This window comes from Microtus pennsylvanicus, chromosome 12 (assembly GCF_037038515.1).
Source record: "Microtus pennsylvanicus isolate mMicPen1 chromosome 12, mMicPen1.hap1, whole genome shotgun sequence".
NCBI classification, from domain to species: Eukaryota; Metazoa; Chordata; class Mammalia; order Rodentia; family Cricetidae; genus Microtus; species Microtus pennsylvanicus.
This window is the reverse complement of record NC_134590.1, coordinates 17,805,810-17,821,412: the sequence shown is the minus strand read 5'-3', so window position 1 is coordinate 17,821,412 and position 15,603 is coordinate 17,805,810. Positions and strand designations below refer to the sequence as shown.

Here is a 15,603-nt window from a genome sequence, read left to right as displayed (position 1 = left end):
AGAATGCAAAAGCAAGGTTTATTCAGCAGGCAAAATTCAAACCAGCAAGCTGGGAGCTCAAAGCCTCCACACAGGACACAGCGCAATGGGGAGAGCTCCCTCTTCTCATTTGGGGTTGACATATATAGGCAAAAACCACAAGCCAGGTTTACGTAGGGTAAAGGTGGTTAGTTTTGCTGAGTACAGGGTATGGACTCCTTCTGCATACTCTTTCCTTTAAGCAGTTACTTCTGCTTCTGTGAATTCCCCTCGCCCTACTCCCAAGCAGTTTTTTACTGCTCTTGTCTAGACCACAAAACTGGGTGTCGATAGGGGCTAGCTTCTAGAGACAGTTGGTTTGCACTTTTGCAAAGGTTCCTGTTGCCAGCTAACTCTTTATGCTGCAAAGTTCTTGAACCCAGTGCCTTAACCAGCTCCTCATTAAGAAAGTTTCTTAAAAATTTCCATGTCCTTACACTATAACTTCAGCACTCACACACAAAATATAACAAAGCATAAAAGTAATAAATATAAACACCAAACATTAAGGATAATTTAATACTAATATATGATTTAATATGATTATGTGTATATAAAAACTGTAGATATTACCTGTGTCAAAGAACATAATACACTGATACAACAGTTTTGTTTTTAATAAAGATAAGAAGCAAACCTAGGTCAAGAAACAAATAGGAAATGCTTATTTCCCAACATTGTAACAACGAAAATGAATAGGAATCCTTGATATACATACATATATACATATATGTTTATATATGTTTATGTGTGTCTAACAAATTATCTATCATCTCTCTCTCTCTCTATCCATCCATCCATCTATTATTTATCTATCTATCATCTATCTATCTATCTATCTATCTATCTATCTATCTATCTATCTATCTATCTCTCATCTATCTATTTTTGAGACAGAGTTGCTCATGTATCCCTGGCTGTCCTAGAACTCTCTCTGTAGACCAGGCTGGCTTGGAAGTCAGAGATCCATTTGCCTTTGGCCCTGGAGTGCTGGGGTTAAAAGCATGTGCCACCATGTTTTTTTTTTTTTGCGTTTTTTGTTCTTTTCTTCATGTATAATTTTACATGAAATAATTTTTTTCTTTTTGGGTTTTCTAAATTTATTTATTATGTGTACAATATTCTGTCTGTGTGTCTGCCTGCAGGCCAGAAGAGGGCACCAGACCTCATTACAGATGGTTGTGAGCCACCATGTGGTTGCTGGGAATTGAACTCAGGATCTTTGGAAGAGCAGGCAATGCTCTTAACCACTGAGCCATCTTTCCAGCCCCCTGGGTTTTTGAAATGGGTTTTTTTTTCTTTTGTGTGTGTAGCCTTGCCTATTATGGAATTCATTCTGTACTACTAGCTGGTCTTGAGCTCACAGAGATTCCCTTGTATCTGCCTCCAGAGTGCTGGTACTAAAGGTTTGTGCCACCAGTGTCTGACTACATAAAGTAATTAGAAAATAAAAAATAAAAAAGAAGTTTAGATTACCCAGGCAAGATGGCATACACCTTTAATCCCAGCACTCAAGTGGCAGATGCAAGAGGATCTCTATGAGTTCAAGGTTAACTTGGGCTACCTGGAGGATTTGAGAATGCCTGGAGCTGCATAATGAGAGTCTGTCTCAAGAATACAGATAATCATTCACAAGAAGAACAAATGGAAGAAAAGGATAAAAAGAAAATAAAAAAACTGATAAAGAAACATAATTTTCTCATCAAACATTGGTGCTAAAGTATGGGCTCAGCAGTTAAGAGGGCTGGTTGCTTTTTCAGAGGACCCAGTTGGATTCCCAGCTCCCACATGTCTCACAGACATCTGTAACACAGAGTTAAATATGCCACCTTATAGCTTCTTAATGCACCAACCATGCATGTGGTACACTCATATACATGCTGAGAAAACACTCATATAGCATATGTCAACAAATAAGTTTTAAAAATAGGAATCTAAAACGTAATCCCAAGCAAGTAGGCTTGGAGAGAGATTAGGATTGCATTATAAAGCAAATTCTATAAAATATATAAAATTAAAAAGCACAGTATGAAAACTAATGGGGGCAATATGTCTTTAAATTCTAGCTATGCAGAGACTTGAATTAAGAGATAAGCAAGGCAGAAAAAGTGTTTAAAGTGAACCTTTGAATGACCACACCACCCTGAACCAGCTTGACCTCATCTAGAGTGAACTTTGGTTTCAGGAGTATTGGCAGGAGCCAGAGTCTGCTTCTGTTGTCCTATAATTTTCTTCCTGTGAACAATCAGTTTTCTTTTAACCCGTGTGAGCAATGATTTCTTCTGGCAAGTGCTGCCTTTATAACTTGGGGACTTTGGCATAATCTGTTTGCAAATCTATGGGGAACTCACTTGGGCAGTTTCATCTCTCTTCCTTATTTCATTTATTCCTGGCATCAGTTTGCCTGTATTGCTATTAAAATTTTGGAAGCTAATCATAGGAGCTTTTACATCATAAAGGTAATCTATGTCTTATTGTCAGGGTCATGAGATAGAAATCCCAATTTTTTCTTAATAAATGCATGTCATCTGCACACAGAAATCACAGTACACCTTGAAGCATTCGTCCCATTTCTAGACTTTCACTATCAAGTTATATCTGAGTTATCTAGGATATCAGATTAGGATAGTCTTGTTTTTACAATTAGAATTTGATCCTACCCATGAGAACCTTATAGTATATACCTGGATTAAAGAACTAGATCCTTAGATTCATTAAAAAATTATTCACTGAGTATCACATTGTTCTATGAAGTGGGGATATATGAAAAAGAAGACATGGTCACCGTCCATGATGAACCTCATATAGGGTGGGTGTCAGCTGTCACTGAAAGTGCAAATAAGTGATACAACATGTCACAATCCCATGACCTGAGTGCCATTTGTGTAGAAGGAGCGATGGGCTGCATCCCTGCCGCTTATGGCCTGAAATAACAGTTCCCTCATGGCTAGCTTTACACCCAAAATAACAACGCACAAATTGTATTCATTTAAACACTGCTTGGCCCATTAGCTCTAGCCTCTAACTGGATAACTCTCACATCTTGATTAACCCATTTCTATTAATGTGTTTAGCACCATGAGGTGGTAGCTTATCAGGAAAGATTCTAGCCTATGTCCATCTTGGAGAGGAGAGCCATTGCGTCTGCTTCATTGCCTTCCTCCCAGCATTCTGTTCTGTCTACTCCACCCACCTAAGGGCTAGCCTATCAAAAGGCCAAGGCAGTTTCTTTATTAACCAATGAAAGTAACACATAGACAGAATACCCACCTTCATCAATTTGCTGTTTTATTCCTGATGTTTAGAATTCCTGGATTTTTACTAACTGGAATGGAAATGAAATATGATGGTTGTATAATGACACATGGTTATATCATAACAGACACTGGTATGACCTCCTAATAAAGTTGGAGTTGTGTGACTCCCAGACTCTTCCTTAATTAGTATTTCCTTATTTGATTCAGGACCATCATAATGTAGGAGGGCTCAACATACTGTGGAAAAGAGCCCAAGGATGATCCCTCCAATATCATGTCAGCTCAATCTGCTGTGGACGGGACCACAAGGATTGTCCTTTCAATCTAGAATCAAAATCCATTCCCAAAGACCTACCAATAGACCAGACTTTTCTCAGATGACTGTAGGTTTTGTCAAGTTTGTCAAGAAGCTAACTAGATGGATAACTAAATATTTTTGATGTGGGATTCTTCTCTGTATGCTATGAATAACGTTGGTTAATAAAGAACTGCCTTAGGCCTGCACAAAGCAGAACTTGGGTAGGTGAGAAAAACTAAACTGAATGCTGAAGGCAGAGTCAGTGAGAAGCCACGGAGCTGCCACCAGAGACAGGCATGCCAAAACTTTGCTGGTAAGTCACAGCCACAAACCATACACAGATTAATAGAAATGGCTTAAATTAAGATGTTAAAGCCAATAAGAAGCTAGAGCTAATGGGCCAACCAGTGATTTAATTAATACAGTTTCTGTGTGGTTATTTGGGGGCTGAACAGCCGGGAAAAATGAACAGCCTCCTACTACATTTTCTAATTGGATTTGAGCCCTTCTCTAGTGGAAGGATCCTGACACTATAAACCTCACTAAAAATCAAGAAAATCCTAGCTTGGACCTCCTATTGCTATTGTTCTAAATGGTCATGTTAGCAAATTACCTTCTAAAAGTTTATATTATCAGAGATCTGGATTGATACTTTTCAGAGAAGCTTTTTTTTTATAATGCAGAACAATCAAGTCAGAGACTTAAAATTGCTCAAAGAACCCAAAATAAACAGGCCCATGGTAAGGTTCAAGAAATAGTGCAGCAAAATGGGGAAAGACTGTAAGAATCCAATTATGAGAAGTGCTATGGAACACTTTCTTCTGGACATGCCATGGCCATTGCATTTATAAACTCAACGAATCTGTCGGCTAATAGGACTTGCATAAGATCAAGAGACCAAAATTCCACAATAAATGGGGAGGAGCTCCTAATACTCCACCCATAAATAAAGATCTATTGGCAGCCATGGATTCTGGAAGGGACTGAATACTATCATGAGGATTGCATGTACATGGGTACACTGCCCATGATCCAGCAATGTCCCTCCACGAATGCATGTATGCTTCTACAGACAGTACTAATTGGACTTACAAAGTTATTAAAAATAAAATAAGAGGACATAAAGTTGGAATTGGGACATATTAGAGGAGATCCAGTGGGAAGTAGGAATGTGATCATGAGAGATGAATTTAATATTTCACTGAATCAGGGTAAGAATTTCTAAATTAATAAATTATACAAAATCCACCAAACAAATTGTGAGATTGTGGGGGACATTTCAGATTTGGAATGTAATTTGAGTTAGGTGTTTTTGGGACTTAAAAAACTGTGGTCTTGTCATCCATGTGTGCTCTATAAGTGAGAAAAAATGGAATTTTTGAAAGCTCAAGTCTGCTTCAAAAGGCTGAAATAAGAGTGACAGTGTCCAGATCAATTGTAACTAAGGGATATGATGGAAATCCTCCCCTGCTGTGATGCACTGGAGCAGGTCCATGGGTCCATGTGTCAGTTCAGCTACTCCCTTTTCTTCTTCTTTCCAGATTTAGTAAATCTCTGGCAGCAAAGGAGGCAACACTTTGTGATGACGAACATCGCAGTCAGCACACAGGCAAGCAGGAATCCAAGCACGTCCAGAGAGTGGTACTGGTACCAGGTGAGGTCATGCGCTGCCACACGAAGGTGCTTGGCTCCCTTGTGGCGCATGACATACTCAATCCAGAAGACGGCTCTGTCCAGGGGCTTCACGGGCTGGTCGTGGTGGATTCTTGATAGCCGCATGGCGTTCTCCTTATAGCTAAAGACATCGATATGAAAAAACCGATTAGTTTACTTTCTTGAAGCCTATGAAAGTTTCAGGGAAAGCAACATGATACTCAATAAACGCCATAGAGAAGCACTAGGTACAGTGTGGTTTTGACTGGGACATGTTTGGAGGTTTGCCTGGAAGTTTCTATTTTCTGTGAAATTCTTTCCAAAACTAAAATAGGGAATCATTTTACTAAGGAAATCTTTCCAGCAGAGCAAATATTGACAAGCCTTTTCTACCACTGTAAGAGGGGTGGTTCATACAGTCTGATGATGATTATATTGATCCTCTTGACAAGAAATTGTATCAATATTCTTTGGAAGTTTAATAAAAATACTATTAGTGGTTAATATGGCAACTGGTGAGAATGGAGTATACCTTGCACAAGATGACTTAAGGGCTAGGATGCAGGTCTTTGATAACTTGCTTATAAATTATTTCCATCATCAAATTTTCCTAAACTAACTTCACATATAGTAAGTCTATAGGGATAGTTTACAGTCTTGTTTTACAGTAAACCTCATTGGATAATGCTTGAATGATATTTCTATTGCTGTTGTTGTTTCAAACTTCTACTGTCCCATTGGATACAATTTATTTAAACTAATACCAACTTAAACAAAATCATTGTACTCACGAAGGGTCGTTAATGACTGTCTTCACAGCATGGAATAAATCTGTGCTGGACATTGTGAGAAAGTCAACTTGAACCCCTGCTCCTTTGGCCTTCATGTGAACAACATTGTCAAACTGGTCTCCAAACAAAGGAATGCCCACCACAGGGATCCCATGGTAGATCGCCTCATAGATGCCATTGGTGCCACCATGAGTTATAAAAGCTCTGGTTTTAGGATGACCTAGCAAGGGGAGAAATTAAGGGGAAATATTAAATATAAGTCTGAGAAAGAAAATGAAAGGCACATGAAAAAGGCACAGAAAGGGCAAATATTCTCTAGACAACAAGATCATACCCATGGAATGGAATTGAAGTCCTCTCATGTCTTATAGTATGGAGCATCAGAAGTCCATGGATGATTATTGAGGCCACATAGAGGTAGTGAGGTGTGGAAGTAGAATGATTTTTGCAGTGAACAGAAAGGGAGAACTCCTTTCAAGTGGAGTAAACAGCAAGTGCAATCACAGGTAGTGGTTCAGGAGAGAATGTTCTTCTAAAGGAACAGTGAAGCCACTGCTCATGATAGGTCCCTTCCATGTGGTAAGGGGCTTTTGCTAATCCTCATGGGATGAGGCTTAGGACAAGCAATACTTCATCCAATATAGGACTGCCTCATAATGTGGAGTTTTGGGGGAGCTAGTAAATTAAGGGTTAGTAATGAAAGAATACCATCTTCACTGGCATTTGAAATTGTGCTACCCTAGAGGAAAGGGCAGATGTAAAGGTTTCGAAATAGGAGGTGAACACACAAACATGAAGAAGTGATTTAAGTTTATCTGAATGAAAACTACAGAAGAGATAATAATGGATTCTCCCATCTCCAGTGTTAGTGTACATCATATTCACATAAGTTCTTTATTTATTTTTCCATGACTAGATCACAGTTGTCATAAAGACATCAGTGTTGACATCCCCTCTCCTGAGCAGCCATTCCCATGTCTCAGGCATCTCCTGATGCTTACCGAGAAGGTCATTCTGGGGGATCCATTTGTACAGCCGAGTGTTGGAGCCCAAGGTGTCTGGCTTCTTGCCTTCAAATCGCCAAAGAACCTGTTAAGATGAAGCTAGTCTCTTATTACTTTGGTCAAATGTCAAGTTCCTCCTGCTAGATTTCTGGAGAGATTAAGAATCAATGCAGATAAACCCTAGTCCGTAAGGGCCAGGCAGTGAGAATGGATGATGGGAACCATGAAGAACTACTACAGCAAGTCCTTTAATGTCCTTCATTTGGTCTCATGCTTATCCAAATTTCAGCATGGCACCTTAATATTTAATCAACAACAACTTAGGCAAAGTTAGGTCTAGTAATGTGAATCAGAAAGAGTTAAGAAATGTGTGAATGTAATTCTAGTTCAACAATCTACCAAAGTTACTATTATATACCAGTTTGTTTCTCTAGTAATGTCAAGCAGGACTTACGGAATGTCTTCCAGAATACCCATGTTCATTTCCCAGCACCCAGATGGTAGCTCAGGGATGTCTCTCTGTAGCTCCAGTTCCAGAGGATCTGAAACCCTCTCACAAACATTCATGCTGGCCAAACACTAATGTGCACTAAAAAAAATTGTATGCAAATGGATGGAACTAGAAAAACTATCCTGAGTAAGGTAACCTAGACTTAGAAAGACGAACATGGTATATGCTTACTCATAAGTGGATACTAGTTGTAAAGCAAAGGTTAACTAGGCTATAGTCCATGACCCTAGAGAAGCTATGTAACAAGGTGAACCCTAAGAAAAACATTTATATCGATCCACCTGGAAAGGAGAAATAGACAAGATAGCCTGTCTAAATTGGGAGAACTGGGGTGGCAGAAGAAGGGAGAGAAGAAAAGGAAGACGAAGGGAGAGTCGGAGGGGGGAGGAGAATTGAGGGAACAGAATAGTCGAGATGGAGGAAGGACAGAGATGAGACCAAGGAAAGAGATATTTTGATTGAGGGAGCCATTATAGGGCTAGCAAGAAACCTGGAACTATAGAAGTTCCCAGAAATCCACAAGGATGATCACAGCTAAGATCAGAAGCAATAGAGAAGAGGGTGCTCAAACTGCCCATGCACTGTAGTCTGACTGATGAATATCTTAAATGTCACCATAGATCCTTCATCCAGCAACTGATGGAAACAGAGGCAGAGACCCACGGTGGAGCACTGGGCTGACCTCCCAAAGTCCAGTTGAGTTGAAGAGAGGGAGGAGTGAGAATATGAGCAAAGAGGTCAAGTCCATGATGGGGACACACATAGAAACAGTTTATCTAGCTAATGGGAACTCACCAACTCTAGCCGGACAGTGAAGGAACTAGCATAGAATAAAACAAGACCCTCTGAATGTGGGTAATAGTTGCATGGCTGGGGCAGACTGAGGGGCCACTGGCAGTAGACACCAGGATTTACCCTTACTGCTTGTAATTGCTTTTTGGGAACCCATTCTCTTTGGGTGGATATCTTGTTCAGCCTAGATATATGAGGCAGGGCCTTGAACCTTTCCCAAAGCAATGTGCCTTACCGTTTCCGAGGAGTGGGTGGTGGGGTGGTGGGGAGAAAGTGGAAGAAATGGAAGTAGGAGAGGGAATGGGAACTGGGACTGGTATGTAAAATAAAAAAGGCAGTTTGTTTTCTTAAAAAATAATAATAAAGAATAAAAGAAAGAAATAAGAGAAAAAGAAAAAAAAGGAATGTATGATTGTCATTCCAGTTCAATAGTCTACCAATGGTACTAATATGTACCTTGACTTTTTTCCAATATATATTTATAGCAGTTTTACTTTCCAAATTCAATATAAATCTTTGTCAATGATATTTGTGTTAGTTCACATTTATCATAGGTATATTTTGGAATAGGCCCTTATAGCATGACATTGATGTAAGCATGTGATCACTCTAGAGCAAGTCCCCAGTTACCCCCTATTTCAGCATTAAAAGTTTCAGTCTGCCAGGTGGAATTGGGGTTGGTCAATCCTATCCTACCTATTCTTTTGAATAGTAAGGAAAACATTACCACACACAAGCCCAGTTTAATTTGTATTTGGTTACATTTGGTTAAGATTACAAAGGAATATTTTACTATTATGAAAACCCCTTTAAAAATTTATACTTCTTTTTCTAATTTGTTTCATTAAGGTGATTTTTTTCAAGCAATAAGTTCTGATTATATTTTTCCCTCCCCAGCCCTTTGCCTTTCATCATCACACCCTTTCTTTCTGTCTCTTTAGAAAACAAATAAGCATCTAATAAAAATGAAATGATATAAAAGATAAATAAACCAGAATAACACAAATGTCATTTTAAAAATAAGAATTTTTTAAAAAATATTTATGTGTAAGCTAGTGTGTCTCTATACATGAGTGTATATATGTCATGGTTTAAAAAGGTATGGTCCCTGTGGATTCATATGTTTCAATGTTTGGCCTATTGGGAGTAGCACTATTTGGAGGTGTGGTCTTGTTAGAGGAATCATAGCCTTGTTGGAGGAATTGTGTCACTGTGGAGGAAGGCTTAGTGTACTCATATGTTCAACCTATACCCAAGTGTCACACAGTCTCCTTCTGCTACCTGCGGATAAAAATGTAGAAATCTGCTTCTTTTTCAGCATCATGTCTTCCTGCATGCTCCTGGCCATGAGGATAATGAACTAAACTCTGAAATGGTAAGCCAGCCCCACTTAAATATTTGAAATTATATATGATATATAACTATAAGAGTTGCTGTGGTTATGGTGTCTCCTCATAGCAATAAAAACCCTAAGACAGTGTGTATGTACATATGCATGGAAAATGTGTGTGGGTATCATGACAGGCTGGGCCTTGAATCCTATGGAGAAACAATTATAGGCAGTTGGGGGCTGATAAATATGGCATCTCAAAGTAAGTTCATGTCCTCTGGGAGAGCAATGCATGTTCTTCAAGGATGAGGCACTTCTCCAGTTCTACACCTGCAAATTTTGAGTGCTTCCTTATTGTTACAGGGCCAGTGCACTTACTGATTATAATTTAAATGTTGTATAGTTATACTTTAGTGTGTACATAATCTTCAGATATCCTCCAGGAAAATAAAGGAAGTAACAAGCCACAGTTTTGTGCATATAATACCTTCCTACCATCAAGTTTGCAAACATTTGTTTAGTGTTTTTCTTTTTAAGCACAATGTTAATAACAAGGTTATTATTCAAAACGACCACCTAATATTTGGCATTTCCCCCCTGTATTTCTGTGTCACAAGTGACCTCAGGGATGAGCTAGAGCTATCGTGACAGCTTCAATTTCACAGGAAGTTTCTGCAGTCACACTTGAACAGGATGTGACGATGTCAGTGAGGATGCCACCCGAGGCACTGTTTCTCACCTTCTGTGGAATCTGGGCAAGGCCTGCTGCAATCACGTTGGCCCTTTCTTCTGTTACGGCACCCACCATGGACCCCAGGGAAAACACTACCACACCATGTTCTCCGGAAGACTGGACGAAGTCTTCTATTTCCTGTTGATGAAATATCAGCCCATCACAAACAGCAGCAACACTAAACAACCTGCATAAAAACTGACACCACCACCCACAGGAAGAAACTGAGCAGCATTAGAAATGATCACAGTGGTGGGTGTTTTAGAACTATTCACATCTACACATAAGATTTACAGTTTTAGTTAAGTGTAAGGTTACAGTTCTTGGTGTTATATATACTGGCTTTCACACAAACAGTTCTGAAACATTTTCATATTGAAAAGCAAGATTTGTTAATAGTAAATTCAAAATTCTCTTTCTTCCTACCTAGTCTCTTGGTTACCAAACATCTGCCTTTTTTCTATTATTTTAATTAGTCGAAAGAGTTTGCTTAAAGTTTTCTTATTTTATTTATGTCTTGTTCATTGGTTAGTTTACTTAGTATACTGTCATTAAGGTCATACCATGTGTTCTATACCCTAAGATTTTACATTTTAGTGATTCTTTTTTCTATTTATAAAATTCAAATACAAAAACTAGCATATGATTTTGATCAATAATTCTGGTGATATTTAGGTTACTTTCCCCTTCCTTAGTTACTGTTCTAATGTTGTGAGGATTAAGACAGTTTCTAAAAGAAAACATTTAATTGGGGGCTTGCTTAAAGTTTCAGATGGTTAGTTTATGAGCCTCACGGTCGGGAGCACCATGGCAGGCAGGCAGAGCACTGGAATTGTAACCCAGAACTAATCTTGAAGCATAAATGACTCACAGATAGCCAGGCATGTTTTAGGTTTTTGAAATCTCAAAGCCTACCTCCAGTGACACATTTCTTCAACTAAGTCACACCTCTTAATCCTTCCTAAACAGTTCACCCATTGGGAACCAAACATTCAAATATATGATCCTATTGGGTCATTCTTATTCAAGCCACCATGCACCCTTCCCTTCAGGAATAGCACCTCTATGGTCATCCTCGCATTATGATCTTGTGAAGGTTTTTCATTCAGTTCTTTTATATACATTCTCAGGAGCAGAATTCATGGACCACAAACCTATTTCTAATTTGGTTCAGACTGTCCACTCTCTTTTCAATTTGTGTTCTTTCTAACAGATGTTAATTTCACTGGAAAGAAATTTACTATGTGCTGTCAATTTATGTTACTGTGTCTGTTACTGCAAATATATGTTTATGTATGTTTTTGCTGGAGCTTGCTTTCACTTTTGTGAATGATCAAGAAAGTAAATAAAGCCATTGTGACTTGTGAACATGAGTTTTTCTTTGTTCATACTCCATCTATTTTGTCTCAAACCACTTTGTATAGGACTTTCTTTTGGAAGTCTCTCTGCAGTTAATATTTGTGTTTTCTAAAGTCAAATATATGAAAAGGTTTTATGAAGCAAAATCCTGCTAAATTGATTTAATCCTAATGGTAGTCACACTCTTGTGATGGAACAGATAAAGGCACTTCTACTGGCAGCTTTCTTTATCTAAATTGCCATGACTCTCTGAGTTGATAGACATTCTGAAGAAATAAAATATATTCACTCTTTCTGAAAATTCAAAGACAACAGCAGCAAACAAATGGGACAATGTTTACCTTTGGCAGAGGCTTGGCAGGTCTGCAGTGGAGTCCTCCAACATAATCAAAGTTTGGTAAGACAGGGTGAGGAAATTCCAAATCCCAGTAGGTTCGAATGAGCCATATATCTGCCTTCCCCATCATCTCAGAGAGGGTCGCGGGTCGTCCTGTAAAGGAATCAGAACAGTCAAGGTAGGACAGGTAACAAAATTGTCAGGTGAAAATGATTTTGCCAGGTAGTCTTCAGGAAGTGGGAGATCCGGGACCCAGTTTGTCTGTGATCCACAGTGCTAGCACAATCCATGAGCACCCCAGCTCTGAGCCCAGAGCCAGCAAAAGAAGCACACCCTGGATTTGAAACCCGAGTCAGCAAAAAAAAAAAAAAAAAAAAAAAAAAAACCAACCAACCAACCAAACAAACAAAAAAAAACACTTTATCCATGATGATCCCAGAACTGGAGAAAAACACCTCAGGTCTGAAATCAGAACCAAAAGAACACATTTTGCCCCTGGAATCAGAACCTCTTAAAAAAAATAATCTTACCCTGGCCCTAAAATTGGAGCCTAAAAACAAAAAAGGATCAGAGAAAGACACAAAGTTTGGCCCTGAAATCAGAGCCATCTCTGCCCCTGTCGTAAAATCAACCAATTGCTGAGCAGGAAAAAACAATTAATCTGTGAATAGGGAAGTAGTAATCTTCAGTCTAGAGGCATGACTTTACCAGGCCTTAGTCTGGAAGGGGCAGCCAATCACAAACCTGTGGACTTGAAATTCCCCAAGCTTTCCTCTTTATAACAATCCCCTCCCCACTTGGCTCAGGGTCCTCTCCTGCTCTGCTCTTTTTGCCGCTGTTGCTGCTGTCACTGCTGCGACCACCACTCCAGATAGACTTCGGGACCCAGATTAACTCACAATAAAGACTCTTTGCTTTTGCACAAGATTTGGTGTCATGGTGGTATTTCAGAGTTTCAGACTTTGGGTATAACAGAGCACTTTGATAATGTAACCAGAGTTGTTTATAAGTGTGATTGAGATAGAAGACATATTTGACTATCTATCTATCTATCTATCTATCTATCTATCTATCTATCTATCTATCTATCTATCTATCTATCATCTATCTATCCATCCATCCATCCATCCATCTATCTATCTATCTATCTATCTATCTATCTATCTATCTATCTATCTATCTATCTATCTATCTATCTATCTATCTATCTGAGTGTATGTTTGACGTAAGTTTGTAATATCATTTCCATACTTATACATATATATGTATACACACACACATAGAGTCAGTCACTGTGCAAATGATATGGGAGAAGATCCCACATCTGTAGCACACCTTGGAAATTCATGATTACCAATTATCTAGATATGCCATTTAAATACAACCAATTCCATTACCTCTAAGTCTTGTTTGTCATACTCAGGGAAACACTTGTGCCTGCCACTCTCCATCTCGTTTGTCCTGCCTGAACCTTGACGTGCACTCCTCTATGTGAACTGAGAATTTTGGGCTATTTTGTTGTGTTTTGAGGTTTTCTGATAGAGCCCATGGTGGTTCCTATGTAACTACGTAGCCATAGTTGACCTTGAACTCCAGATCCTCTTCCTCTAAATGTCAACTCCTGGGATTCCAGGCATGTGCTGCCACTCCCAGTATAAACATTTATGGAGATACTTCTTCAGCACTTCATTTCGAGAAAGGGTCTCACTGTATAGCCCAAGTTAACCTCAAAGGGAATTTTTGATTATACCTGAGTTCCTTGTCCTCATGCTGTTCTTGATTCATGATTGATTATGCAATAATCATGAATCTTCTGAAGACCCAAAAATGTGAGCCTACATCTACCTTGTCTGATGGTCAGTGAGTTTGGAGGTGTCTCACAATTGTTTACAACAATCAAAATAAAGGTAGAAGTAAAATTTAATTATTTACATCTGACATTACATGTGACACAAAACATAAGCTCCCTACCTATGACACAAGTAATGCAGCAATGTAATGATAATGATGATGATGATGATGATGATGCTACCACACAGGTCAAACTACTGTTTTAAAACATGAAATAAAATGACTTATTGATCTGTTATTTATTAAAGAAATTCTTGGAGATTTGTTTTGTGTGTGTGCCTTTCTGAAGAGTCCCATGCAAGTGATAAAAAAAGGCTTTGCAGATGACATCGGGACATAAGCTTTTCTATAATCATTTGAATTTGGCAGATAATTTCACAGCTCCACCATTTTACTTAGGAGAGATGAATCCTCCTGCTGCCTATCCTGTTGTTTAAAGTTCCCCTTGAATGACACAGCAAATTTTGAATGCAACAATCCCAGTTGACCACAGCACTTACCCAAGACCTCACTGTAAAGCTGATTCAAATTCTTCTCATTAAATACTTGGAACCAAAAGTCAAAAGAAAGCACATAGATCAGATTTTGCACCCTCTCCATGAATGTCATTCGATCACTCAATTCTGACTGAGCAACAGGCACATAGGAAGGAGGCAGTGGCAGTCCTCCACTGTACTTCTCATGTGTGGAGCCAGGAAAGAATCGCAGACTGTATACAAGTGGTATCTTGAGAATCTCAGCCAGCAGGTCACCACAGGGTATGAAGGGATCGGCTACTATGACATCAAAGCTTGAATTTTGTAGTTTTGCCATGAGTTCCTTGTTAAAAACTACATCTTTGCAGAGACTTTCAAAATATTTTGAATCTTCCCAAGCCAATTCCTGATATAATAAAAAGTATCCCCAAAATGATTGCTTTGGCAGCTCATAAATGTATTTATTGAGTGAGTCCTCGTAGAGTTCCTCCAATTCAGCCATGGATAATGATGCAGGATATTTCTCAAACTCAATAGCAGATGTGTCTCCAACCTCATAAGAAAGGGAGGCTGAGGGTATCAGAACCGTCACTTCATGGCCCTTCTTCACAAGTTCATCTAGGATTATCCTTAAATTGAACCAATGACTGTATTCCATTGGCCACACCAGCACCTTCCCAGCATTCCCAGATCCAAAGAAGCCACTCAGCTGTAGCAGGAGTAGGGCTGCTGTCATTTTCACAGACATCTTGTTCAAATTTAGAGTTGTCTCTCAAATGGTGATCCTCCAGATCTTGCAGGTACAGAAAGAGTAATAACTAGTTAAAGTATAACTTGTACTTACCAAAGTAAATACACCTGGGATAATCAGACCTCTGGATGCAAAGTGCAAAAACCAAGAGGCAGATGTGTATATGTGAAATGACTCCTGCTTCTCAGTGACTTGAATCTATAAAGGATAACAGTGAAAAGTAAGATATCCATTTCTCTCTCTCTCCTCTTGATAAAGAACTTGCAGTAAAAACATAAGTGTTGAGTCACATTTTTTAAGTATCAACAGTTCAGTGTGTCTTCATACAAACGTTGGCAACAGCAATCATTTACCATATTATTTAATGATTTTAAATAAATGGTTCAGAGGCACATAGTATAACTTCAAAATTATTAACATTGTAATTAAATTTAGAGCGAAT

The 15,603-nt window shown here is 38.8% G+C and overlaps 1 protein-coding gene across 1 annotated transcript; it reads right to left on the bottom strand.

Annotated features, from left to right (window-relative positions):
- Nucleotides 1-899: 899 nt before the first annotated feature.
- On the bottom strand, nucleotides 900-15,167 carry LOC142832312 (UDP-glucuronosyltransferase 2B31-like). The gene is made up of 6 exons (XM_075942712.1): nucleotides 14,435-15,167; nucleotides 12,088-12,236; nucleotides 10,394-10,525; nucleotides 7,019-7,106; nucleotides 6,018-6,237; nucleotides 900-5,368 (listed from the first exon to the last, which is right to left on the bottom strand). Exons 1-6 carry the CDS (start codon nucleotides 15,156-15,158, stop codon nucleotides 5,089-5,091), a joined length of 1,593 nt encoding a protein of 530 aa, XP_075798827.1. The 5' UTR covers nucleotides 15,159-15,167; the 3' UTR covers nucleotides 900-5,088.
- Between the last annotated feature and the right edge of the window lie 436 nt (nucleotides 15,168-15,603).